At 45.3% G+C, this 27,543-nt stretch overlaps 1 protein-coding gene across 3 annotated transcripts; it reads right to left on the reverse strand.

Moving 5' to 3' along the window:
• Positions 1 to 1,602: 1,602 nt before the first annotated feature.
• On the reverse strand, positions 1,603 to 27,332 carry DUSP14 (dual specificity phosphatase 14). Of its 3 annotated transcripts, none has more exons than XM_025281112.3 (3): positions 27,187 to 27,332; positions 3,958 to 4,042; positions 1,603 to 2,956 (listed from the first exon to the last, which is right to left on the reverse strand). In XM_025281112.3, the coding sequence occupies exon 3, from the start codon at positions 2,862 to 2,864 to the stop codon at positions 2,268 to 2,270; it is 597 nt and encodes a 198-aa protein (XP_025136897.1). In that variant the 5' UTR covers positions 2,865 to 2,956; positions 3,958 to 4,042; positions 27,187 to 27,332; the 3' UTR covers positions 1,603 to 2,267. The 3 variants fall into 3 exon arrangements, with proteins under 3 accessions (XP_025136897.1, XP_044795508.1, XP_006065561.1); XM_044939573.2 differs by lacking the exon at positions 27,187 to 27,332 and adding an exon at positions 25,971 to 26,119; XM_006065499.4 differs by lacking the exon at positions 27,187 to 27,332 and adding an exon at positions 25,482 to 25,503.
• Between the last annotated feature and the right edge of the window lie 211 nt (positions 27,333 to 27,543).

Consider the following 27,543-nt stretch of genomic DNA (forward strand, 5'->3'; position numbering starts at 1 on the left):
TATTAAAATGAGTCACACTGCATTCAGCTTCACCTCAGTGCTTGTTAGCCAAGAGCCCAGTGTCCTTGGAAACAGTAACCAAGGTTACTCACGTCCATTGTGCAAGCTGCTTCACCCCCCTGCTTGAGTGGCAATTAGTAAGCTGTTTTGGTGGTGTATTTTGCCTTTAAATTTTTTATGGCTTACTGTGTAGTTTTTGTCTGGACATGCTTGAGATAGCAGCAGCACAGGGTCTATCAGGATATTATTTATGCTTTGTTTTTTCCTGTGGCTACTGGTTAGCAGTTCATAGAGGTTGCTTAAATTATCTGAATATATTTGGTGTGCATCCACGCAATTATTTACAGGTGCCTTCTAACTGCTTTTTATTTAATGACTAGTGTGTTCTTAAGCTTAGAAAAAATGATAGGGCCTTTATGATATGGATCTCTACTAAAAATTCCCCTCACACCTTGGAGGCCACACAGCTTCCTTTGTGACTTTTAGCTGATAAACTCTGACATTTAGATGAGAAAGGTGTTAGACTCCGTAAGTGTTAAGAGCGCGCTTAGCTCCACCCTGGCATGGATGTCTGCCAGGATCTCTGCAGGAGAATTCTCTTCATTACAAAGGGCCTCTGCCACCAGGTGTCCTCCTGTGCAGAGAGAGTGTTTGGGGTATTTCTCCAGAGACCACCAGGCCTAGAGTTTGCCTTCATATTGGAGGAGCCCAGCCCCCACAACCACAGATTGTTTTGTTTTCTGATTGATTTTTGATCATGTGCTGCCAAGGCATTTATGGGTTGCTCTGATTTCCCACAGAAACTATTAATTTCATTTTCATTTTCCCATGCAGACAATAATGGCGCATGTTTTTAAGTGGGCAAATTTTCAAAATTAGAACGCAGAGGGAGACGATTGCCACAAACCAGGTAAAATCTGAAGAATATGATTTATATAAATATGCAGCTACTGGCATTATATGTAGGGCTTCTTGCCACACAAACCCAAAATCTAGGCAATTTTTCTATGGATAAGCAGGCTACAACCTACCTGGCAAATGAAGTAAAAGCAAGCTGTTGCTGGGACAGGTGGCTCTCCTAGAAGAGGAAGGGGCAACGTGGGAGCTCGCGGTGGCTTCCCAGGGGCATGGAATGGACACTAGCAGACACAGGTACCTACCCCGTTGTGCTGTCAGATTTACGAGGGGCGGTGACATTTCCAAGTTTCAACAAAGGAAGCCACTGTGTTAGCTTATCATTTGTGCTGAGGTTTGGTCTAGGGCATTTCTGTGTAAGTCAGTAGGAAGGCAGAGGGGCATGTGTTTTGTTAAAAAACAACTTCTTCCGTGGAGGACTCACTGCATCGGTGCCCTCCGGTTACCAAGAGACGGCTGAGAATCGCACTTAGTGTAGTAGACCACGCTGTTTGTCTCCTGAGGTTAATACCGCCCATCTGCAAGGATGGGAAACGCTGACACGACTCAAGGGGATGTTTGTTTTAAGCAGCGTTCACAATTATCACAGGAGCCATACCCTTAATGGTTACTCAAGAGCTATCTTTTGTCCATCAACACACACACACACACACCCCCCTGAAATTCTCATTAGTAAAAATTCCAATATGTTAAGCAGATGTATTTATTAAAAATAATGCTAATATACTCCTGGGGCACACTGATTCCAAGAGGGTGTTTGCAGCAGATTGCATTATAATTATTTAACAGCTAAATAATAAAGGCTTTTTTTTTTTTTTTTCAACTTACAGAGTCACTAAATAATAGAAGAAGGAAAGGAAAAGAGTAGGCTGATTCAGTGGAGACTGATGCTGGTATCAGTGTTCCCTAAGCATTTGTTTGGTTGGCAGCCTGGGCAAAGCCTGTACCTAAAGGGTTAATGGGGGTCCAAAGTGATTTTTGCACTGAGCTCCTCCCATGATGCCAAGAGGCATGGGGTTGAGAACAGAGCAGAACCAGTTTATTAAACTGTTGAAATTGTTAAAAATGTTGAAACTTGAAACTGTTTAAAAGCCAGTTCAAGATTTTCATAAACACTATTCCAAAATGTTAGTTTTAAAAATGTTAGTAGCAATGTGAGCATTCCCCGTGTCTTCCTCCCCTCCCCTCCCTCTCTCTCAAAATAAAACATGAACACCCAATGTAAAAAAAAAAACACTTCAGGGAGGAGCATTTGTCCACCATTTGGAAAGAAAGGTGAGGAGGGGAGCAGACGGCGTGTAGCAGATGCTGGTACCGCTCGAGGGGCTGCTGCTGCTGCGGGCTCCGGTGGCTCAGATCCCCCAGTAAGGCATCAGGTGTCGGGACTCCTTCTCGTAAACGTCTGGCACTATGCCGTACGGTGTCTGTACCATTTTAACTGTCGACTTGCCGAAAAGCTGGCGCTCGTAGTCTATCAGCTGCCTCCAGAAGCCGACGTTGGGCCTGATGACGGGCCTCCGGGCTTTCACCCAGTTGTAGGCCTCCAGCAGGCACACGCTGTGGAACTTCATCAGGTACGCGATGCAGAGCGTGGCCGAGCGGCTGACCCCCGCGGCACAGTGCACCAGGGTGGCCCCATGTTTGCGGCTCACGCTGTGGATCTTGTCGGCCACGGTGTCAAAGTACAGTCCAATGGGGGCGTGGGGCATGTCGGCCAGAGGCACTTTAACATATTCAAACTGGGGCCAGTTGAAATTGGGGATCTCGATGGTAGCGTTCACAATGCAGGTGATGCCTCGAGCCTGGAGGAGGTGCCGGTTGGAGGCGACGCTGCCTCTGCCCAGGAAGAGCGAGGAGGTGATCTGCGCAATGCCTCCCAGGTCTCCCTCAGAAATCATCCGGGGGGCCATGAGAGTCCGGGGGAGTGTGCTGTGACCTCTGGAGCTCATGAAGACGCCAGCAATCACACTTGCATCGTTGGAAGCAAGACCAGAGGGGGGTGTTTTCCTCCACCAAGGAATCGGAAGTTACAGTCGCCTTCCTGCAAGATACAGTATCCGTCAGTATCCTAAATGCTACCGATTGACTGCAGCCTCTGCAGTGTCTGTGGAATGGGAAGGTGAGACGATTGGAGATGGTTATTTTCTATAATTGCGTGTTCTTCCCAGGATGGAGACAAATCATTTTCATTGATTAACAGGAAAGGTAGTCAAAGACGCCAACATGCAAAATCAATGTAAAATTCAGCGCTACGATTTTTTTTTTTTAAAGGCACTAAAGAGAAAGTCTTCCTATTTTAGGGAATGTTAAAGACAGAAGCAAGTGCAGCTAATCCCTGAGTAACAGCCTTGTGGGGTCCTGCTCTTACCGAGGGGAGTGGTGTTCGGTGGTAATTAGAGATCAGAACTTCTGATCCCACCTAGGGCCATGCTCTTTCATATGTTCCTGCCTATCTCCACGGCTATGATGGCCATACTTTCATAAGCCTAACTCTAGACATACAGATCTTACAAAGGTGTAAAAATGATACCGCTTTAGGTATTACATTCCAATGAGTGGGCTTTGTAGACTAGAGAGATACTGAATTGGATCAGTTATAGAAAAGCCAGGAACATATGGTCACCTTAGCTCTTTATGATTTAAAAGAGCTAACTCTATCATATTTATTATTTGTGACATCTGAATACCTGTGCTATGACATTTCCATGGGAACAATTCCAGGTAACTTCAAGGCCATGGTAGCAAAAATTCACTCGTCTAAGTTAATGAGCATTTTAGCTGACCTGACCCTGGATGTGGCCAAATACACTTTTCTCAGCCCAAGACTTTTCTAATCTCCAAGATGTATTGCCCCCCCTGGCTTAAGATGGGTGTTGGAAATAAAGTTTAACAGGATGTCTATGTCGTCTTTCACACCACTTTAGTCTGTGCCCCGAGAAGTGTGCGTATCCCCCACCCAGGGCCCCGCAGGGCTGCCCGGAGTGATTCCAGTCAGAAGAGCATCCCCGTTTCACAGACAGAGGTGGCGCTGGGGCTACTCACTTGTGAGATGCCTGGTTCCTCTGGAGTCCTGGGCCTGGAAAGGCTTATGTGAGGGAGTGCTGATCAGACTGGATACAAATCAGATCTGTAGAAAGACAAGAAAGTAGGAATGTGGTCAATCAGGAAGATCAAAAGAAATCCTCCTGGGTTTTTTTTTTTTTTTTTTACTATGAAACTAGGTTTGACTGGAATAAAGCTAGGAAGTGGAAAGCGTGTTAAATGTATCTCCATGTGTAAAGAATGTGCCAGTGAGACCTATCAACCTGGGACTTCCCTGGTGGTCCGGTGGCTAAGACACCATGCTCCCAATGCAGGGGGCCTGGGCTCGATCCCCGGTCGGGGAACTTGATCCCGCGTGCTGCAACTTAACAAACTGAGTTCATAGCCCATGTGCTGCAGCTGAGACCAGGTAAACGCAGCCAGTTAAATATTTTGAAAACTATCAACCCAAGTCTCAGCTTTTTGTTAAGATTTTTCACACCACGGGTTATGTGTCGTGCACATAAGTGCACTTTTGGCCATAGTAAAGATGAACTTTTGAGAGGAGAATTCAGAGACAGCATATTGACATGTAAGGCTCTGCTCACGAGGCCTGCAAGAAATGCACAGGAAGCTGAACTCTCTCCCCTGTGCCAGCAGCCAGGCCAGCAGTGTGGGACTGGGTGCAGTATACCAGACGCCACGCTGGGTGCAGCAGCCAAGCCGGGTGCAGGGAGCCAGCCAGCTCCACAAAGAGCAGCACTGCAGAGGTGGCCTTGGCCATGAACGTCAACTCCTGGAGGTGCCGGTGGTGGAGAGCAATCTGAAATGACTTTCATTTTGTTTTCTTGTCCGTGTCGGCCCTCTCATTTACTCATTTATGTGACAATGTGAGCACCAATCAGCATTATTAAAAATGTAATCTTCCCCCAGCCACATGCAAATCAATGAAGTGAGAACACACCACACACAAAAATAAACTCAAGAAGGCTTAAGACCTAAATACAAGACATGACACCACAAAACTCCCAGAACATAGGGAAGACCATCTCTGACATATTAGTACCAGTGTTTTCTGAGGTCAGTCTCCCAAGGCAATAGAAATAAAAGCAAAAATAAACAAATGGGACCTAATCAAACTTACAAGCTTTTGCACAGCAAGGGAAACCATAAACAAAATGAGAAGAAAACCCTCAGACTGGGAGAAAATATTTGCAAATGATGCAACAGACAAGGGCTTAATTTCCAAAATATATAACAGCTCATACAACTCTTAACAAAATAAACCCAACCAAAAAGTGGGCAGAAGACCATAATACCAGACACCAAAAGGCATACAGATGACCAATAGGCACATGAAAAGATGCTTATGGCTAATTATTAGGGAAATGCAAATCAAAACTACAACGAGGTGCTACCTCACACCAGTCAGAATGTACATAATTTAAAAGTTTACAAATAACACATGCAGAAAGGGGTGTGGAGAATAGGGAACCCTCCTGCACTGCTGGGGGGAATGTCAGTTGGTACCGTCCCTATGGGGAGGAGTGTGGAGGCTCCTCAGCACTAAAAGGAGTCACCACGCGTGCTCAGGCGCGCAGTCGCGTCCGACTCTCTGTGACCCCACAGACTGTAGCCCACCAGGCTCCTCTTTCCATGGGGTTTTTCAGGCAAGAGTACTGGAGAGGATTGCCATTTCTTCCTCCAGGGGATCTTCCCGACCCAGGGATCAAATCCATCTCTCCTGTGTCTCTTCTTTACCTGCTGAGCCATCAGGGAAGCCCAAGAGTTACCATGTAGTATGTGGTTCAGTCACTAAGTCATGTCCGACTCCAGCAATCCCACTCCTGGGCAGATATCCAGACAAAACTAATTTGAAAAGATACACGCACACCAGTGTTCACAGCACTGTTAACAAAAGCTAAAACGTGGAAACCACCGAAGGTGGTGGATGGATAAAGATATGATGAACACACACACAGTGGAATATTACTCAACCATAAAAAAGAACAAAATAATGCCATTTGCAGCCATGTGGATGGACCTAGATATCATTACACTAACTTAAGTCAGAAAAATAGATACCATATGGTATAACTTATATGTGGAATCTAAAATACAAATATATCTACAAAGCAGACTCAGATACAGAGAACAGACTTGTCTAAAAGGACGGGCTGTGGGGGAGGGAAGGAGTGGGCATTTAGGATTAACGGTTGCAAACTATCAATACTGTATATAGGATGGATAAACAACGTGCTGCTGCGTAAGTACAAGGAACCAGATCCTGTGATAAACCGTAATGGAAAACAGTATGTGCATAATGGGAAAAAGAGTTTGTTCCTCTCCTATTTGTCCCTCTGCCTTTCCCAGGTAACCATTACACTTAAATTTTCATTTTTTTTTTTTTTTACAGCTCTGTGGAGCTATAACTGACATACAATTTGATGTAAAACGATGAGTTTTGACACATGTACACTCAAGACACCATGACCTCAAAATAATAAACATATCCATCACCCCCAGAATGTCCTCACGTGCCTTTATAACTCATGCCCCCTCACCCTCCAGCCCCATTCCCAAGCAACCACTGATCCACCTTCTGTCGCTATAGTTTACGTTTTCTAGACTTGTACAGTGGACTCGTTCAATACAGGGTTTTTCTGTTTGGTCTGGCTTTCACTCAGCATAATATTTTCACATTCACCTGTGAAACTGTCTATTCACAGGTCATTCTCTTCTTTTATTGCTGAGTAGTGTTCCAGCGTGCAGATGTAGTTTGTTCATCTACTGACGCTAGTTTTAGCCTAGCACAAGTGAAGCTGACGTAAACATTAATGTACAGGTAGTGGATATACACCTTCCTTTCTCCTGGTTAACCACCTAGGAATGGAAAGTCAAAGTCTCTCAGTCGTGTCCGAGGCTTTTGTGACCCCACGGACTGTACACAGGGAAATTCTCCAGGCCAGAACACTGGAGTGGGCAGCCTTTCTCTTCTCCAGAGGATCTTCCCAACCCAGGGATTGAACCCAGGTCTCCTGCGTTGCAGGCAGATTCTTTACCAGCTGAGCCAACCAGGGAAGCCCATGGAGTGGAAAGGCTGGGTCATATGACATGTGCATATTTAACATTTTAAAATCGTTTTTAAACAACAGTTACAGCTTTCCACCTGTGGGCAGGCTACCGCAACCCTCCCCGAAGACCTCAGCAGGTGAGCGCCATCTTCGCGCTTTCGCTCTGCTGCGCCCCAGAGCACCCGTGTGTGCGGTGCCCTGGATTCTGTGGCTGCCACCCGGGGACACTTCTTGATCACCCACCTCTGGGGGCAAACACAATTCTGGGCTGGCTACCAGCCCTGGGGCACTACATAGGTATCAGCACACACTCAGTCTTTCTGTGAGAGGCCTATTTGCTTGTCCGGGAGCTCCGACTTGAGGGGCTGCTTCTGCTTCGGCACGCTCTGGGGATGGGAACAGAGGTCGGCAGACACCATCTTTTGTTCTCCCTCTGTCTCACTCCAACTTCTAGAAAGGAATTTGTATACTCATCTGGTACCCCAATTTTTGTGACTGCGGCCCAGGGAACACCTCTAGATCACCTGTTTCTGGTGGACAGTGGGACTTAATGCTAGGGGTCCCACAAGCCTGTGAATTTACACACTTTAAAAGCTGGTGACTGAGACCTTTCCCAGTAGAACTCTGACAGTTGGGGTCCACCTGCAACTACTGGGAGCCGCTAAAAATAGGCTACTCCGACAATCACAAAGATCTGAGAGACAACCAAAAAGTCACTCCTCCAGAACTGGGAGAGGTGGCTGTTTTATCTAATGGACAGATACCAACCGAGAGTTAAGGGAGATGAAGAAGTAGAGGGCTATGTTCCAAGTGAAAGAACAAGATAAAACCTCAGAAAAAGTCCTTACTGAAAAGGAGATAAATGATTCACCTGTTAAAGAGTTCAAAATCATGGTCATAATGATGCTCACTTGAGAAAAGAATGAATGAACTTCAACAAAGAGAAAATACAAGAAAGTACGAAAAAGAAGTCACAGAGTTGAAGGATACAGTAATTTATCTGAAAAATACACTCGAGGAGTTCAGCAGCAGACTAGATGACAGTAAAAAGGATTAATGAACTCAAACACAGGGAGACTCAAACCAACAGAGCAGTAAAAAGAAAAAAGAATGAAAAAGAAGTGAAGACTGCTTACGGGACTTGTGAGATAACATCAAGCTTCCCTGGTGGCTCAGACAGTACAGAATCTGCCTGCAGTGCCCGAGACCTGAGTTCAATCCCTGGGCTGGAAAGGTCCCCTGGAGAAGGGTATGGCAACCCATTCCAGTGTTCTTGCCTAGAGAATCCGCACGGACAGAGGAGGCTGGTGGGCCATAGTCCATGGGGTAGCCAAGAGTCAGACATGACTGAGCAAATAAGCACAGCATGAGAAGAAAGAAAAAGTGCTGAAAACCCCCCTAACTAGGGATGAAAACACATTCAGATCCAGGAAGTTTGGAAAAGTTCCAAATAAACCTCAGAGAGACCCATACCAAGACACGTTATAATTGTTAAAAGTGAAAACACAAGAAAACTTGCATAAAAGCAGAAGAAAACAGCTAGGTACGTACAAGGGGAACCACCAGAGACTATCAGCAAGTTTTCAGCAGAAACTTTCCAGGTCAGAAGGGAGTGGCATGATATATTCAAGATGCTGAAAGAAAACACTTCCAGACAAGAATACTCAGCAAAGCTGCCATTCAGAATTTAAAGATCAAGTTTTCCAGGCTAGCAAAAAGTAAATCGGCCTTACAAGAATTAAGGCAACTTTCTTAAGCTGAAACATAAAGGCCACTAAGTAATAGTAGGAAAATATATGAAAATATAAATCTCACTGGTAGAGGTAAATACAGTACAATTTAGAAAAATAAAATGTAACGGTAGTGTGGATGAGTTACTCATAAAGCCAGTATGAAGGTTAAAAAAATACACTAGCAAAGATATAATAGTTAAGGGATATACAAGATACAATGGTGTAAAATGTAACAACAACAACAAAAAAAAACATGGGGGATAGAGTAAAAATGTAGAGTTTTAGAATGACTGAAACTGTGACTGTTAATAAGTTATGTGTAACCCTCACGGTAATCATAAAGCAAAAATGTATTCATGGGAGATTCACAGAAGATCTGAGAAATAAAAGAATCTAAACATACTACTACAGAAAGCCATCAGGACTTCCCTGGTGGTCCAGGGGTTAAGAATCCACCAACGCAGGAGACGTGGATTCAGCCCTGCTCCAGGAAGCCTCCACATGCCGCAGGCCAGCTGAGCCCGTGCGCCACGACTCCTGAGCCCACGCTCTGCACCCACTGGGGCCCGAGCGCCCTAGAGCTGGTGCTCCACAGCAAGAAAAGACACCACCTCAGGAAGCCCGCACACCGCAACTGAAGAGCAGCCCCTCCTCCACAACTAGAGAAAGCCCTCGGGCAGCAATGAAGACCAAGGGCGGCCATAAATAAATAAATAAACGAAGCAGGACGGCAAGAGAATAGAGAGACTACCAAACGGCAGAAAACAATGAACCAAAGAGCAGTAAGGACAGACTTACCAGTGATCACTTTAAATGTATACGGACTAAATCTACAATCAAAAGACAGAAAGTGGCTGAATGGATTTAAAAAAAAAAGAGACGTGCTGCCTACCTCTGATGTAAGGATATACAGATTGAAGGTGAGGATGGGAAAAGATATTCCATACAAATGGAAATCAAAAGAAAGCTGGGGTAGCTACACTTAGACAAAACAGACTTTAAAATGGAGACAACGAAGGGCATTACATAATGATAAAGGGGGGGGGTGTCAATGAAAGGATAAAACATTTGTAAATATTTCTGCACCCAATATAGGGGCATCTAAATATATAAAGCAATATTAACAGACCTCAAGGGAGAAGCAGACAGTGATATAATAATACGGGACTTTATACTCCACTTTCATCAATGGACAGATCATCCAGACAGAATATCAGTAAGCACGTATCAGTTTTAAACAAACACGTTAGGCCAGGTAACCTTAACGCATATATACAGAACATTTCATCCAAAAGCAGCAGAACACATATTCTTGTCAAGTGCACATGCGACAATCTCCAAGACAGATCATATACTTAGGCCACAACACAACTCTTAATAAACTTAAGACTGAAATCACATCAAGAATCTTTTCCAGTCACACCAGTCTGAAACTAGAAATCATCACAAGAAGAAAACTGGAAAATTCACAAATAAGTGGAGATTAAACCACATTTTACTGAACAACCAATGGGTCATAGAAGAAAACAAAAGAGAAATAAAAGCATACCTGCGACAAATGAGAGTGGAAATACAGCGTACCAAACCTACGGGAAACAGCAAAAGCAGCCCTAAGACGCTCACAATGACAGATGCCTGCACGTCTAGAAACAAGATCTCAGAGTCTAACCCGACAGACACTTCAAGGAACCAGGAATAGAACAAAGTCCCAAGTTAGTAAAAGGAAAGAAGTAAGGAAGATCAGAGTGAAAAGAAACAGAGTCTATGAAAGATAAGAAGGGCTTCCTTGGTGGCTGAGTGGCTGAGACTTCCAGCTCCCGCTGCAGGGGGCTTGGGTGTGAACCCTAGTCGGGGAACTCGATCCCACAGGCTGCAACAAGAGTTCGCCTGCTGCCACTAAGACCAAAGAATGGGTGCTGCAACTAAGCCCCAAAGCAACCAAATAAACATTTTTAAAAAGACAATAGAAAAGATCAAGGAAACTAAGAGGTCACTCCTTGAATAGATAAAATTGGCAAATCTTTAGCTAGACTCACACACACACAAAGGACTTAAAATCAGACGTGAAGGAAAAAATTTCACAACTGATACACAACAGAAATACAGAGGATCATTAAGAGACTACTAGTAATTATACACCTAGGCTGAATCATGAAGAAATAAAAAATCTGAACAGACCAGTAACCAGGAGGAAAACTGAATCCCTAATCAACCCCCACCTCCCACAACCCCGTGCCACCAATGAACAAAAGTTTAAGATACAGATGGCTTTTCCAGTGAATTCTACCAAACATTTACAGAACATGTACCAATGCTCAAACTCTTCTAAAACACAGAAGAGGAGCAAACACTTCCAAACTCATCCTACAAGGCCAGCATGACATTAATACCAAAACCAGACAAGGACACCACAAGAAAATTACAGACCAGTATCTCTGATAAACCTAATGCAAAACTCCTCAACAAAATATCAACAAACTATACTGCTGAATATACTAAAAGGATCATACACAATGATCTGGTGGAATTTATCCCAAGAATTCAAGGATGGTACAATATCTGCAAATCAGTCAGTGTGACACACCACAATAATGAAGGGATGGAGCCATAAAACTCTGAGAAGAAAATCCAGGAGGCAAGCCCCTTGACATTGGTCTTAGGAGTGATACTTTGGATTTGGCAACAAAAGCAAAAATAAACAAGGAGGACAACATCAAAGTAAAAAGCTCTTGCACAGCAAAGGAAATGAAACAAAATAAAAAGGCAGCATATGGAAGGGGAGAAAATATTTGCAAATGATTTGACCAATAATGGGTTAAGATCCAAACTATATAAAAAATGCATGCAATTCAAGAGAAAAAAAAAATCAAATTCTAAAATGGGCAGAGGGTTGAATAGACATTTTCCCACAGAAGACATACAGATGGTCAACAGGTACATGAAAAGGTATTCAACATCACTAATTATCACGGAAATACAAACCAAAACCTCACTTCACTATCAAAAAGACAAGAAATAACAAGTATTGGCAAGGATGTGGAGAAAAAGGAACCCCTGTGCACTATGTATGCAAATATAAGTTGGTGCAACCACTACAGAAAACCCTCTGCAGGGTCCCTGAAAAGTTAAAAATAGGATTACCGTATGAACTGGCAATTCCATTTCTGGGTATTTATCCAACAAAAATAAAAACACTAACTCAAGAAGATGGATGCATCCCCACGTTCACTGCCAAGACATGAAAACAACCTAATGTGTCCATGCGTGGATGAATAGATAAAGAAAATGCGGTATAGATACAAACACGTGGAATACTAATGAGCCATAAAAAAGAGGAGATCTTGCCATTTACAACAACATAGATGGATCTTGAGGGCATTATGCTAAGTCAGTCAAATATTGCATAGCAGCAGTTACACGTGGAATCTTAGGGGGAAAGAGCTCAAAGCTACAGAGAACAGATTGCTGGTTCTCAGAAGTGGGGATTAAATGGATGAGGAGGGTTAAAAGATACAAAATTCCAGTTTTACAGTCAGTCACGGGGATGTGATATGTAGCCTGGTGACTATCATCAGCGCTGTACTGCATATTTGAAAGCTGCTAAGAGAATAATCTTAAAAGTTCTTGCCACAAGAAAACTTTGTTAACTACGGTGACAGACTTTACCGTGGTGACCATTCTGCAGCATGTACACACGTGGAATCGTTACGTGGCATTCCTGAAACTGACGTAACGTGCTGCACCTTTATACCGCAGTGGCTCTCACACTTGGTGAGCCTCAGAAACACCTGGAGGACTTGTTGAAGCAGACTGCTAGGCCCCGCCCCCAGAGGTCGTGACCTAGTGGTTCACAGAGGGGGCTCGGGAGCTGGCATTTATTTCCCAGGTGACGCTGCTGCTGCTGGCCGGGGGAACTGAGCACCCCTGCAGAGGTGATGCCGCGTTGCGCCGCCAATTCCCCTTCCAGACTGAGGCACTCAGAGTGCCGGTGCTGACCCCTCAGCGTCTCCCCAGAAACTGCCCTTGCTCGCTACAAGGGAGCTGCCTCTCCCAGGCTTACCACCCCTTGTGTGGGGCCCCACATCGGCCGACCAGTAACACAGGGGTCGTGTGTAGGTGAAATCGCATCAAGACGACAAAGAAGCAGCTGCATGAGGAAACGAGTGCGGACGTGAGGGTTAGATGTACCTGGAACGGGCAGAACTTTGGGAGAACAGCCCGTCCTGCAGCAGAGCGCAGTCTCATGCCGCTTCCAAGTCTCTCCCTGGCAGAATCCTAATAGTTTAAAAAGCAAAGTCACCGCGTGGCAGTAAATACACCAAGTAAAGCTTCTGAACTGCTGCTGCTAACTCCTTCCTCAATGTGGAAGATGCTCATCAAATTTCCAACCAGGTTATCCAGTGACTGTCTAATTAAGAGGGATTCATGTCCTGTGGTCTCCCAAATAATTATCCTGTTTGGGAAGCCACTTGCCCTCCTGAGGCTGGGGTCCCAGGCTCACTGGCCTTTTCAGCGGAAAGGTCTTTATCAAGGGCCATGGTTAAGGGATGGGTGGGCTGAAAGCCTAGCTCACTCAGTTAACTCCTCCTTCGCTGGGCAGTGAGAGGGTACTTAAGCTGCAGGGAAAAGCAAGCAGATTGTGAATCCCTGGGGCAGAATCCAAGCGAGACAGACAGGATGCTCCCTCCCTGCTGCTGCTTGTCAGTCTCGTGCCAAAAACCTGCTTAAACTGCCAAAGCCGAGTCCAAGGTTCAGAAAAACAACTTCTGCCAGAGAGCACTCAGAGGGCACCGGTATACAGATGCTCCTCTGACTGAGACTCCTAAACCCTTCTCGCAGACCGGAAACATAAGGTTCGGAAAGGGCGAGGGATTTCAGCTGGGAGAGGGCAAGGCGCTGGGTTCTTCCCAAGAAGAGGCCCAAGGCGGCCGGGCTCCCGGCTCAAGCCCACAGCCGGCTTCACGTGGGGCGCGGCGGCGGCCTCCTCACCCGCCCTTCCAGTGCCCCCACGCCACCAGCGCCTTCGGTGCACGAGAGGGGCCTTAGCTCTGCCTAAGCAGATCAAGGGCTCCACACAGAAAAGACTGACCCAGATAGGCTGAGCTGCTCCGGCTTCTCCTACTGCCCAGAAGACAGAGACAGCGCCACAGACGGTACAGCCTCCAGGTCCCAGAAAGCCCTCCTGATGGCAGAGGGAGGGACCACCGCGAGGAGCAGGCCCTGGGAAGGCAGAGCAAGAAGCCCTAGTCTTCTTCATGTCTAAGATGAGGAGATTCTAATCAAAGTGAATAAAAGAAAACATGGGTATGACATCACAGGTGTGTCAAAATCAACCCAGTGAATGTATGCAGGGAAAACCGGGTATCTACTGGGAGAGTAAAGACTGACCATGTTTGAGGGGTCAGGGGTTCCAAGGTGCCCTCTGAGGGACAGCACTGCTCCCGCTGCAGCGCCCTGGTCTCTGGGACAAGGGTGACCAGAGAGAACGCCAAGGAATGTCCACGTCGCTGTCCATGGTGTTCAGCTCATTCACTGATGTTCACAGTGTTCAGCTACATTTACTTCTGAGAGGGAACAAATGCTTTCTGGGCCAGGAGAATAGGGGTGAGGTGAAGGACAAAAAGGAGGAGCTGTCCTAAACCAACCCCAGGGAGTTTTTTTTTTTTAACAAGTTATAAGAAATGCCAGGGATGATGCTGGTCTCTGAATAATGAACATCAAAGGGCTAAGTGCTAAACAAAATGCAGAATTAGTGTCTACCTAGGGGGCCTATAATCTCAGGAAAGCATAAGCTTTAACAACTGGAGTGCTCCTGGGATGTGGGCGCCAGGATCTAACCCGGAGCAGGTGCAGACTGGCTACCTGCAGTCAGTCTATTCACAGGACCCATCCCACTGCCACAGAAGCCACCTTTAAAAAAAAAAAAACACGACAAGAAAACCACTAGAATCAGGACTTAAAGAACTGAAATTCTATCTACAGCTTTTTCTTCTTTTGAATAAGCAGAAAAAAATGGCCACAGCAGTGCCAGTGATGACCCTTTAAAATGATCTAAGATATTTTTAGCTTTAGGAATTTCAGAGGTTTGTAATATATACTGGAGGCCTATATTTTTTATTTTTTTAATACATGAAAAGCCTATGTAATCACATTTTTTTCTTCCATTAAATGTCTACTTTCAAAAAAAAAAACACCCTTAAAGTCATCAAAATAGAGGCATTAGCCTACATTGCTGTAAGTAAATAAATACTACTTTTTTCATTATTAAATCAGAAATGTGTTCCACTGGGGGGACTTCCCTGCTGGTCCAGTGGCTAAGACTCTGTGCTCCCAATGCAGGGGGCCTGGGTTTGATCCCTGGTCGGGGATCTAGATCCCACGTGCCACAGCTAAGAGTCTGCATGCAACAACTAAAGATCCCGTGTGCAATAACGAAGACCTGGAGGAGCCAAATAAATATAAATATTCAAAAAATATTAAATAAAAGAAATGTGTTCCACTGGGGAGAAAAGTTAACTCTTACAAATAAAAATCACAGTGTGGCAAAATTCAAGGGGAAAAAAAAAAACTTTCTGATAAAACATTGAGAATAAAAAAATTCAAACAAATACTGAGCTGCATTCATGTTAAAACGAAGTAAAAAATATTCACAAATTGTTCTCACTTATCTAGAGAGCTAAATTGGGAAAGCTAATTTGCTAAAACATCTTAGTTTTGGGGGAGGGGTTGTTTTTGCTTTTCCTGCCATATAATTTAACTGATGCAATGGTTGGGAAGAGGACAGATATGCATAACACACAGAGAACTAAGGGATCTGAGAATCACCATTTTGATAGTTTGGCCACAGATATTCCATCGAGTGCAGCTGTAGAGCAACTGCCTGTGTCCTCGTGGCCTGGCTGACATCTCGATATCCTCCTATGGACCACCAACCGGCCCATGAACTGAGCCTAACAAAGGCTTATCATTTTAAGGCACTAGCCAGCTGCTGAGTGGAGGAACAGACCACAGTCCAAAGGAAGACAGGAGCAGCCCAACTGCTGAGAGCAGGGAGGAAAGCGTGCCGACAGTGACAGGGACGCGCAGACTTCAGAAGTTGAGCTCCACTGATAAACTCACAGATTCTCATGTTGCGAACAGAATCAGAGACTATGAATACCCACCTATAAAAGGTGAAAGTATGCATGTACTTGTACCAGAGGCAACCTGTTCCCATTTGGAACTGAGGTTTTGAACCTGGTCCTCGTCCCCCTAGATGTTTATCTGCCGCTCATTCACACAACACTACTTCCTGAGTTCATGCCACATGTTTACACTACTCCAAGTGCAGCAGGGGACTATGGCAGAATGTATTTGCCAAAAATGGCCACAATAACACCCTGCATCCCACGTGACCAACCAAAACAGAACAGTAGAAGTGATGCTTCTGAGGCTAGATCATGAACAAGTCATACACCTCCCCCTGGTCTCCTAACGCGTGCTCTTGGAACCCAGCTGCCATGCTGTGAGGCAGCCCAAAGAAGCCAGAGTCACCGTGTGGAGAGGTCACTTGTGAGAGTTCCAGCCAGCAGCCTAGCAGACATCCCAGCTGACAGCCAGCATCAACTACTAAATATGTGAATCAAGACACTTCAGTGGTTCTCGGGACTTTCCTGGAGGTCTAGTGGCCGAGACTTCACACTCCCAGTGCAGGGGGCCTGGGTTCCATCCCTCGTCAGGAAACTAGATCCCACATGCGGCAACTAAGACCCAGCACAGCCAAATAAATAAATAAAAGTATTTAAAAAAAAAAAAAAAAAGACACCCCAGAGAACCTAGCTCCCAATCATCAAGTCACCTCCAGACACTGTGGAGCAAAGACAAGTTGTCTTTACTACATAAGGTCCAAATTCTCGACCTACATGAATCTGTGAGCAAAAGAAAAATGACTTTTACACCACTGGGTTCTGGAATGGTGTGCTATGCACCAAGAGTCACCACAACAGGGATATAGGGTAACAAGAGACATCACCCTGTGCTAGGATTTCATCATCTTCAAGAAATGACACAAGATATACGTATAAAACAGGTGAGCAACAATAAGAGACTAACATCAAGTGAATCGAATGAGCGGTGCCAACAGTGGGTGCTGCAGCAATGCAGAGAAGGCACAGGGTCAAGACAAAGCAAAACAGTCAGTGGTGCTGAAAACCTGAGCTGTTCTCGGGGAAGTGTCTCAGAGACTACACTATCACGCTTCTTCTCCGATCCATTTAAAGCAGGCGCCGTTCCGTTCCTGCTTTGCAAGAAGTCTCCCTATTTGGAGATTCCAAATGAAGAACACCAGCCCTTCGCTATAGCCCCTCACTGCTCACAAAATGTGGTCCAGGGCCCAGTAGCCATCAACCTGGAGCCTGAATGCAGAATCTCGGGCCCCACCCCACACCTGTGGAATCCGATGCTGCAGCTTAACAAGATCCCAGGTAAGCTGTACACACACTGAAGGGCGAGAGGCGCAGGTCTCATTAATCTGCCTCCGTCGGTCCCGCAGGACTTGCGCAGGCAAACTCAGCGCCTGTTTTGCTGAAGCCACGTGAGCACGCTCAGCCTCTCCGGGGTCAGTATCCTTGTGCTGTCATGGTTCCCAGATGAGGAATCAGGTAAACGGGCGCCAAGAGGCTTTCCCAGACTACCCAGAAAGTGAGCACCCCTGCTGGGGCCAGAACCCCTTCTCCTCGAGTGGTTCATCTGTTGATGAGTCATACAATCTGACCACAACAGACTGACTGAAGACTACCAAAATGTACATCTCACCAGGGAAGAAAACAAAACTAAACAAAGAAAGAAATTAAGGAATGTAAGGCTGGTCTGACTGTGCTTCACCTATAATATGGATCTTCATCTAAAAAATCCTAAACCGCTAAGTGGTATGAGATGGTCTTTGGGTGTGAAAAATCTGATCAACTTGAACCAAGAAAATGGGTGCAATATTTCCACAATCACATTTAAGCTTGCTTGGTAATAAGTGGAAACCAATTTATGCCACAGCCTATACAAATAATACTTTAACATGAATCATAGATTCCTGGTAATCTTTGATTTCCATAGGGAAGAACATCTGGACCCACAGTATCCAGCTGTGCTGTGCTTAGTCGCTCAGTTGTGTCCGACTCTTTGCCCTCCAAGGCTCCTCAGTCCATTGGGATTCTTCAGGCAAATATTGGAGTGGGTTGCCATGCCCTCCTCCAAGGGATCTTCCCAACCCAGGTCTCCTGCATTGTAGGTGGATTCTTTACTGTCTGAGCCACCAGGAAAGCCCGACCCACAGTATTAAAAAAAAGAAAAGAAAAGAAAAAAATCACATATCAGCAACTAAACCCAAGGTAAGTATAAGTTTGCCTCAAAATTCCTTGAAAAGCAGAATCGTGATATCTCAGGTCCATTCACAAATAAGATCTCAGTACTTAGATGTTCATTATTAACTTAAAGAAGACAAAAATGAATTTAAAAATTAGAATAAACTTCATAGGACTAAGAGCTCAAGAGTGAAGAGTTGAGCACTCTGATCATCTAACCATTTGACGTCTCACTGGATGTATCAATATCTTTAAAACTCAAGCTGTAAGACTAGAAACTATAAAACTCCTAGAGGAGAACATAAGACAACACACTCTCCGACATACATCACAGCAGGATCCTCTATGACCCACCTCCCAGAATACTGGAAATAAAAGCAAAAATAAACAAATGGGACCTAATTAAACTTAAAAGCTTCTGCACAACAAAGGAAACTATAAGCAAGGTGAAAAGACAGCCTTCAGAATGGGAGAAAATAATAGCAAATGAAGCAACTGACAAACAACTAATCTCAAAAATATACAAGCAACTCCTGCAGCTCAATTCCAGAAAAATAAATGACCCAATCAAAAAATGGGCCAAAGAACTAAATAGACATTTCCCCAAAGAAGACATACAGATGGCTAACAAACACATGAAAAGATGCTCAACATCACTCATTATCAGAGAAATGCAAATCAAAACCACTATGAGGTACCATTTCACGCCAGTCAGAATGGCTGCGATCCAAAAGTCTACAAGCAATAAATGCTGGAGAGGGTGTGGAGAAAAGGGAACCCTCTTACACTGTTGGTGGGAATGCAAACTAGTACAGCCACTACGGAGAACAGTGTGGAGATTCCTTAAAAAAACTGGAAATAGAACTGCCTTATGATCCAGCAATCCCACTGCTGGGCATACACACTGAGGAAACCAGAAGGGAAAGAGACACGTGTACCCCAATGTTCATCGCAGCACTGTTTATAATAGCCAGGACATGGAAGCAACCTAGATGTCCATCAGCAGATGAATGGATAAGAAAGCTGTGGTACATATACACAATAGAGTATTACTCAGCCATTAAAAAGAATACATTTAAATCAGTTCTAATGAGGTGGATGAAACTAGAGCCTATTATGCAGAGTGAAGTAAGCCAGAAAGAAAAACACCAATACAGTATACTAACGCATATATATGGAATTTAGAAAGATGGTAACAATAACCTTGTATACGAGACAGCGAAAGAGACACTGATGTATAGAACAGTCTTTTGGACTCTGTGGGAGAGGGAGAGGGTGGGATGATTTGGGAGAATGGCACTGAAACATGTATAATATCATATATGAAACGAGTCGCCAGTCCAGGTTCGATGCACGATACTGGATGCTTGGGGCTGGTGCACTGGGACGACCCAGAGGGATGGTATGGGGAGGGAGGAGGGAGGAGGGTTCAGGATGGGGAACACATGTATACCTGTGGCGGATTCATTTCGATATATGGCAAAACCAATACAATACTGTAAAGTTAAAAAACAAAACAAAACAAAAAAAAAAACAAAAACTCAAGCTGTAAGCCTCAACTTTCTCCCCACAGGGATTTCTTTTTCATACCCCTGGCCAAATTCCACATTTTTAGTACTTTTATACCAAATTAATTTCATTTGTAAACTATTGATGAATTAACCTCCCATTTTTCTTTATAAACCAAAAGTGAAAGTCACTCATCGTGTTCGATTCTTTGCGACCCATGGACTCTATAGTCCATGGGATTCTCCAGGCCAGAATACTGGAGTGGGTAGCCTTTCCCTTCTCCAGGGGATCTTCCCAACCCGGGGAAAGAACCCAGGTCTCCTGTCTTACAGACGGATTCTTTACCAGCTGAGCCACTAGGGAAGCGGCATGTATGAGAGTTTCTGAGCTCAACAAGATAACCAGGTTAGATCTTTCCAATTAGCTGGAGGGAGGGAACCCGATAATGCCACACATACTCCTATATCCCTGCCAAAGGACAGCAGGCTTCCCGAATTCTGAGGGCAACTGTGTATCTCAGCCTTCCTGGAGCAAAGGGAGAAATCAAAGTTTTAGTTAAACAGGAGTCAAAGAACACAGTATCCTGAAGTTATTCCCTTGGCTTTACCTGTCTCCTAAAGAAATAATCTTAGGCTTCCCTGGTGGCTCCATGATAAAGAATCCTCCTGCCAGTGCAGGAGACACGGGTTCAATCCCTGATCCAGGAAGATGTCACATACTGTGGAACAACAGAGCCCAAGCGCCACAACTCCTGAGCCTGTGCACCCTAGAGCCCGTGCTCGGCAACAAAAGAAGCCACTGAAACTAGAGAAAGCCCACACACAGCAACGAAGACCCTGTGCAGCCAAAACTAAGTGAAAAATAGTCTGACACAAAAAGATAATACACATTGTTCTTTGTAGATTACACTACTAATTACTGCCGCTGCTGCTGCTAAGTCGCTTCAGTCATGTCTGATTCTGTGCGACCCCATAGACGGCAGGCTCCCCCGTCACATGCTAAATGAGAATCCACTGGCCTACGAACCTCATTCTGTGCGCCTGCTCAGTCGTGTCTGATTCTTTGCGACCCCACGAACTGTAGCCTGCCAGGCTCCTCTGTCCATGGGATTATCCCAGCAACACTGGGGTGGGTTGCCATTTCCTTCTCCAGGGCATCTTCCCAACCCAGGGATCGAAACTGCGTCTCTTGCATCTCCTGCATTGGCAGGCCGATTCTTTACCACTAGCTCCACCTGGGAAGCCCCCAAACCTAAACTCTACTCTTGTTCAAATCAGGGGCCGGCAAACTGTGGCAGGCGGGCCATGTCTGGTCAGTCATCTCTTTCTCTACCGCCCATGAGCTAAGAATGGTTAATACATTTCTAAACCGTTAACAGAGAACTCAAAAGAACAGCATTCCATGGCACACAACAACTGTATGAGATTAAAATTTCAGTGTTCATGAGTCAAGTTTTTACTGGAGCACGGCCACGCTCATTTGTTACATATTAACTACGCCTTTTTGTGTCACAAGGTATGTTTAAAACAGCAAGTTAAATAGTTGCAACAGAAACTGTATGACCCAGGAGCCTAAAATATGTACTATCTGACCCTTCATAGAAAAAAAACTGCCTACCCCTGAAATTATGTTATAAAGCCATCACAGTAGATGGCAAAGAAATATTTTTCCAAGTGGCCCTGAGGACCCTGCATGAGAATCCTGCATGAGACTCACTGGGCTGCTGGCTGGAAGGCTCCAGAGGTGCTCTATCCCCTACGTCACTGTTTACTAGTCAACAGAACCAACACCCTCTTGTTAAAGAGTTTTCTCCTGCCACTCCACAAGCTCAAAGACCTAAAGAGTCAGAAAGACCCACCACGGCCCACTGACGATGGAACTGTTCTGGGACAAGGCACCAGTGGGCCCAGCAGTTGCATATGAATTTCAAAAGGGCCCCTCTGTCCACGGAGACCTCCAGATGGTAGCAGAAAGCTGACCAAACTGGATGGGAGGTCACTCTCTGTCAACATAAGGGTAAGAATGGGAAATGATGAGGTGAGCAGGCAGGGCCGTGACCTCGGCACCAGAGCTCCTCCTCCTCCCTGCAACGGGGGAAAACGCAGTTCCTCTGTAAACTACATCCTTTGGAAAAGGATATCAAAAAACACAAATAAGTTATCTCCCCCATCACTAAGACTAAGAGGTTCTGACTCTACTTTTCATCTTCCCCCATGGGTATCTTTTCTCAAAAAATTCTGATTTATATATAAGTAGTTTTTTTAAATTATGGTTATTTTAGAGAATCTGGGGGGGAACCCTTTAGTATATTAAAAATCTTATATTCATTTGTGTGTATATGTGTGTGCTTAGTCACTCAGTTGTGTCTGACTCTTTGTGACCCTATGGACTGGGATATTTTCCCAGGAAAATACTGGAGTGGGTTGCCATTTCCTTCTCCAGGGGATCTTCCCAACTCAGGGATCGAACCCAGGTCTTCTGCATTGCAGGCAGATTTCTTTACTGCTGAGCCATCGGGGAAGCCCTGTTTTCATTTTTTTTTTTTTTCCAGATGCTAGTTTATCAGTTAAATTTCATGGTGACAGTTGAAGGATGTTTTCTGAACCTACAGAACTGTAATTCTGCCCCCAGGATATAAACAGACTGTTAGCAGATAATACCAGGTACACAAGATGCTCAACACACACCTGGAATTAATAATTTAATAATTGTCCTAACATGACCTCCCTATCCTCTCTCCCTCCCTCTTTCCTCTTCTCTCTCTCTCTCTCTCACACACATACACCAGTTTCAAATCCAGCTAGCAACACCAAACACAAGCGATTCAAGTTAACCCGGCAACTGGTTACTCAGAGAGCAGGAACTATCAACCCCAGTTGTGAACATCCAGTAGGAAGGGAGACCTGGAGAAACATTTCAAAGACTGTGAAAGCATTTCTTCTCATAGCAAAGAAGCTGTGGTTCCTTTGGTATTGCCAGGGAATTCCTGCGTTGGTGCCTCTCGGGATCTGTACACAAGCATGTACCAACCCTCCCTCAGACGGTATTTTCACACGACTAGCCTGGGTTCCTGCACATGTCACACGCTAAGCCTGCACATTCAGGGCCTGGAACCAAGCAAGTCTTCTCCAGCACGACACACCTCACCACAAGGCATCTCATGGCCCAAGCGGTAAGTCTTCCAAAACCTTTACAAGACTACTAGACACTTTAATTTTTAATGCTTCCTTTTACAATCTCTAAATTGCCCTATAACTACACATCTATCTAAGAAAAAAAAGATCTTTGGAAGGATTCTATTGTATATTTCTCAGCCATAGAGTGGAAAACCATCTCTGGCGCTGGGTGTTATGTTAGTTCAAACCATACAATTAAACATAAGTATATAAAAATACAGTGGTACAGGAAGGGCCAGGGGTCAAATCAAACCACCTCTGTGACATTTATTCATTCACTCAGGAAATATCCAAACATATTGTGGTTAAACAGCAAGCACAGTGGATTATAAATTCAAGGCTGACACCACTGGAGGAATTTAAATTGGTACAACCACTTTGGAAAATTGGCCTCAGCTAGTAAAGTTGAGGATACGCATCTATGACACAGCAGTACTCAGCACCGCCCCGGACCAGAAAGAACCCAGACGTCCATCAACAGCAGATGACAAACAGATAAATGTGGAATATTCATGCAAATATGAACTAATTACAGTCACAGGTAACAACATGGATGAATCTTAAAAAACTGTAATGCAGCAAGAATTCAAACCAAAAAATCATATACATGTGTAAATACATATATGAATGTATATATACACACACTTACATATATATACATATGTGACATTGGCTGCCACCCCCCAAAAAAGGATTTACAAGAATACCTACTTTGATTCTCCTTGCATAAAGATGAAAACCAGGCAAAATGAAACTATATTGTTTAGAGATGAATCTTTAGGTGACAGGACCTCCCTAGCAGTACAGTGGATAAGAATCCACCTGCCAATGCACAGGACATGAGTTCAAACCCTGGTGTGGAAGATCATACATGCCACGGGGCAACTAAGCTTGTGAGCCACAACTGCTGAAGCCTGCGTAAGTCGAGTCCAAGTTCGGAAACGAGAGAAGCCGCAAGAAGCAGCTTGCGCCACGCAACGAGCACAGCCCCCGCTCACCGCAACCAAGGAAAGACTCTGCACAGGAACAAAGACCCAGAGCAGCCAAAAATGAAATTAATTAATTAAAATATACATATATTTAGGTGATAAAAACTACAGAAAACAAAGGGGATATTTTCGCAAAAATGAAGCTAGTACTGGCTAGGTTACCTCGAGGGTGAGGAGAGAGGTGGTCACTGGGAAAGAGCGTGCTTCCTCACCTGCAAGATGGTTACAGCTGTGTATTCTTTAAAATAATTAAGTTATCCATTTATATTTTATACCCTTTTGTGTTTTACTATTCACAACTTAAGAAAGGTTAAATAAACACAATGTTGGTTTTCAGGAATTCAGAAGCCTTACAAATTCTGGCCAATCTGGGGAGAGAATCCTTCTGCTTGGAATATCACTACCGCCTGTCAGTTTCATGAGGTCAGTGACCTTATTTGCCTTCTACCCCAGTATTCAGCACTTAACTTTTCACATAGCAGAAGTCTCAATAAATGTCTAACACATAAATCCATAAACCCTTTTTTTTTTGGCCATGTCCAGCAACTTGTGAAATCTTAATTCCCTGATCAGAGACTAGACCCAGGACTCGGCAGCAAAATCGCAGGGTCCTAACCACTGGACCACCAGGAGCCCATAAACTCTTTGATGTGAATTTTGTTTTAGCTCACCTATCTTCTGAAATTACTGATTTGAACGGTTTTCACAGAAAACGTTAATGTTTTCCTTTCTCTGTCTTCACCCCAGTGAGACTGTCATAAATAACTAAAGCTATCATCTTAAACGCTCGCTAAGTTTACACCCAGGACTGTTTTTGCTTCAGCAACTCCCTTCGCCTTCCACTCCCTTTTACGCCTCCTCACAAGCAAAGAAAAGACAAATATACGAGATTTTTTAATGGCAAAGTCTTCCTTTGCAACCAAGAGAAGCACCAAGGATCTTAATGATTTAATTGTTTTAAAGTTAAGAAAGGATCATTTGCCTACTGTCTGGAGCAAATACTACCAGTGCTATCAGGGTTAGTAAAACTTAATGACCAGCTGGACTAAAAGCACATAGCTACCTGTTCTAGACAGAAACCAAGTGTCTATAAACAGGACATTTTAAAGTTAATACTTAAAAATAATAAAATAAAATAATTTAGTTAAAAATGTCACTCAAAAAAAAAATAGAAAAGCTAGACGTTTTCAGACTATGCAAACCAGAAAAAAGAATCATTCTGTACAAACATTCAAGAAAATGCTTAGCAAAGTCTGAAAGAACACACATAAACCAATAAAAATATACACAGCGATTACTTTGGGGACAGATGCTCTAAAGAAAGTTTTAATCTTATCTGCAAAGTTTTAATTTTTTTTTTTTTTTTGCGACCCCATGGACTGCAGCCTACCAGGCTCCTCTGTCCATGGGATTTTCCAGGCAAGAGTACTGGAGTGGGGTGCCATTGCTTTCTCCGTAATTTTTTAAAACAGAATGTTTAATTCTTGTGGTATTGGGAAAAAGTATTTGAAACCATCTTGCCCTAAAATAAAATCCCAATTGCAAAAGAATCTACCAAACAAAGATTCCTCCTTAAGAACCAACATTTAAAAATGCTAAAGTTAAAAAAAAAAAAAAAGCTCAAGTTTTAAAGGATTTCTTGGACTTACACACCTGGCCAGGTTTTTTTTTTAAATAATAAGAATATATACTTATACCATTGTATTAAAGAATATTGCAGAAATCATACCTGCATTCAACCACTGTGAGAGAGTTCAACTGAGAACTCAGCATAGACAGACACGTTGGACACTGACGTTCAAAAGCCTTGGAATGAAGGAAACTGTCTCCCGTTTTATGGGGGGAAAGCCAAAAATATCAAGCATCTACCTCTCCTCCCCCAAGCGTCAGAAGATGAGTCAGAGCTGGAGGCAGGAATAGGGCCCATGTGTCAAGCCGCCCGTGCAGGGCGCCTTCCTACCTTCACCAGGCAACCCTCTGCCCCCACCCAGGTCAGGGTCCCTGCCTCAGCCTGTCTCTGGTGTGAAGGCTCAGGGGTGTCTCCTGAAGAGGCACCTATTCATTCTAACGGGTGCTTCCTTCCCCGCATTTCTAAAGACAACCCGAGAATGGAGGCCTTTAGGAGCCCACAACAAGGAACAATCACGAAACACCAAACGCAGCGCAAGAAAGTGGAGCTTCCACACACGTTCAGATAACTTTGGAAAGAATACAGCACCTCTGTTCCTCTGGTTGTAAAGAGCAGGAAACACACGGAGAGCAGCTATGACTTGTCTGGTATCACTTAACTCTGTGACACCGCTGAGTCTCAAGCATGGAGATGCCGACAGTTCCAGCCTCTGTGGCTTTTAACTGCTCTGTACAATCTCAGGGAGTCAGTTCCAACATTCCATGACACTTCTGACTAAGAATCCCTCATGGACTAGGAATTCCAGGAACCCTGGTCTATATTCTTTTCAGATGAGTAAACAATCAGGACTTGACTTCTTGCCTCCATGTTCACATCTGTAAAATAGGATGGTACTGCTCTTTACCTACCTCTCTCATAAAACTAACAGCTAGTTAACACATGCTAAATGCCCTGAGGTCTTCCTGGATGAAAAGAACACGGTACTTAAAAAAAAAAAAATCCCTACACAGTACAACTGCAATTTAAAGTCACACCTCCTTCCCTTGCCTCTGGGATGCCCAGTTACCATAACACTAGCTGGTGCCATTGGCAACATCCACCTAAATAAAATATAGTTATACAATCCAGAGAAGGCAGCTACATACAACATGCAACTAACTCCTCTCGCACACAAACAAGAACTCAACTTCGCTTTGGAGCAAGGGTACTTAAGAGAAATAAAAAGATAACGTGTGTGCACACCAATCCACCACCGTAGAGAAACCCTCAAGTTGAATACTTGGCATTGCTGAAAGTCAAGTTGCTTCTATCAATGCACCAGAAACCTTCGGAAGAGGCAAGAAGCCACCGACGCTCCCGAGGCTCGGAGCCGGAGAACGGTGGCGGCGGGGCGAGGAGACAGAGAGAGGCCATGGCTGGACCGGGGAGCAGAGGGGTCAGGGAGGGGGAGGGGAGCAGAGAGGATGCTCGCGAGGAGCCGAGGGCCGGGACCCGGGCCCAGGCGCCGCCGCAGCAGGAGAGCAGCCCGGGTGGGCGGCCGGAGTTGGGGGTGCCCCGAGCGCCCGCGAGGAGGGGCCGGGTGGGAAGGAGGGGTCGCGACGGAGGTCGCCGGGCCTCTCCGCTCCCCGCCGACCAGAAGATGCGAGAAGCTCCCGGGAGCAGGTGGGGGACGCCGGCACAAAGTTTCTGGAGATCCGGCTCGCGCGGGCCCATGGCTGTCCGCTCCGGCTAGGGCCCCCGGGGCCCGGTCGGCGCCAAGTCCCGCCCGCCCGCTGCCCCCCGCCCGAGCCCGCGGGCCCCGTACCGGCTCGCCCAGGCTCGCGGCCAGCGTTCTTCTCTGCTGCGCGGCTCCCGGCGTCTGCGGGCTGGCCGCCGCGCGCACCCCTCCTTCTCTCCTCCGCCCGCGCCCGGGGCGGGCCGCGCGCACGCTCGCTGCGCCCCTCCGCCCTCTCCCGGGGGCGGGGCGGTCGCTCGGGTAGGGGGCGGGGCCTCGGCGCTCGGGGCGGGAGCGGGGCATCGGCGCGAGAGGCTCGCGGCGGGCCCGCAGACCCGGGGGCGCGCGGAGCCGCAGGCGGCGCGCGTGCGCACTGTTCGCTCCGCCACCGAGTCTGGCATCCCGCGCGCGCATCCCTGGTACCCCGGCAGACCTCTGCTCAAAGGA

This window comes from Bubalus bubalis, chromosome 3 (assembly GCF_019923935.1).
Source record: "Bubalus bubalis isolate 160015118507 breed Murrah chromosome 3, NDDB_SH_1, whole genome shotgun sequence".
In the NCBI taxonomy this organism is placed as follows: Eukaryota; Metazoa; Chordata; class Mammalia; order Artiodactyla; family Bovidae; genus Bubalus; species Bubalus bubalis.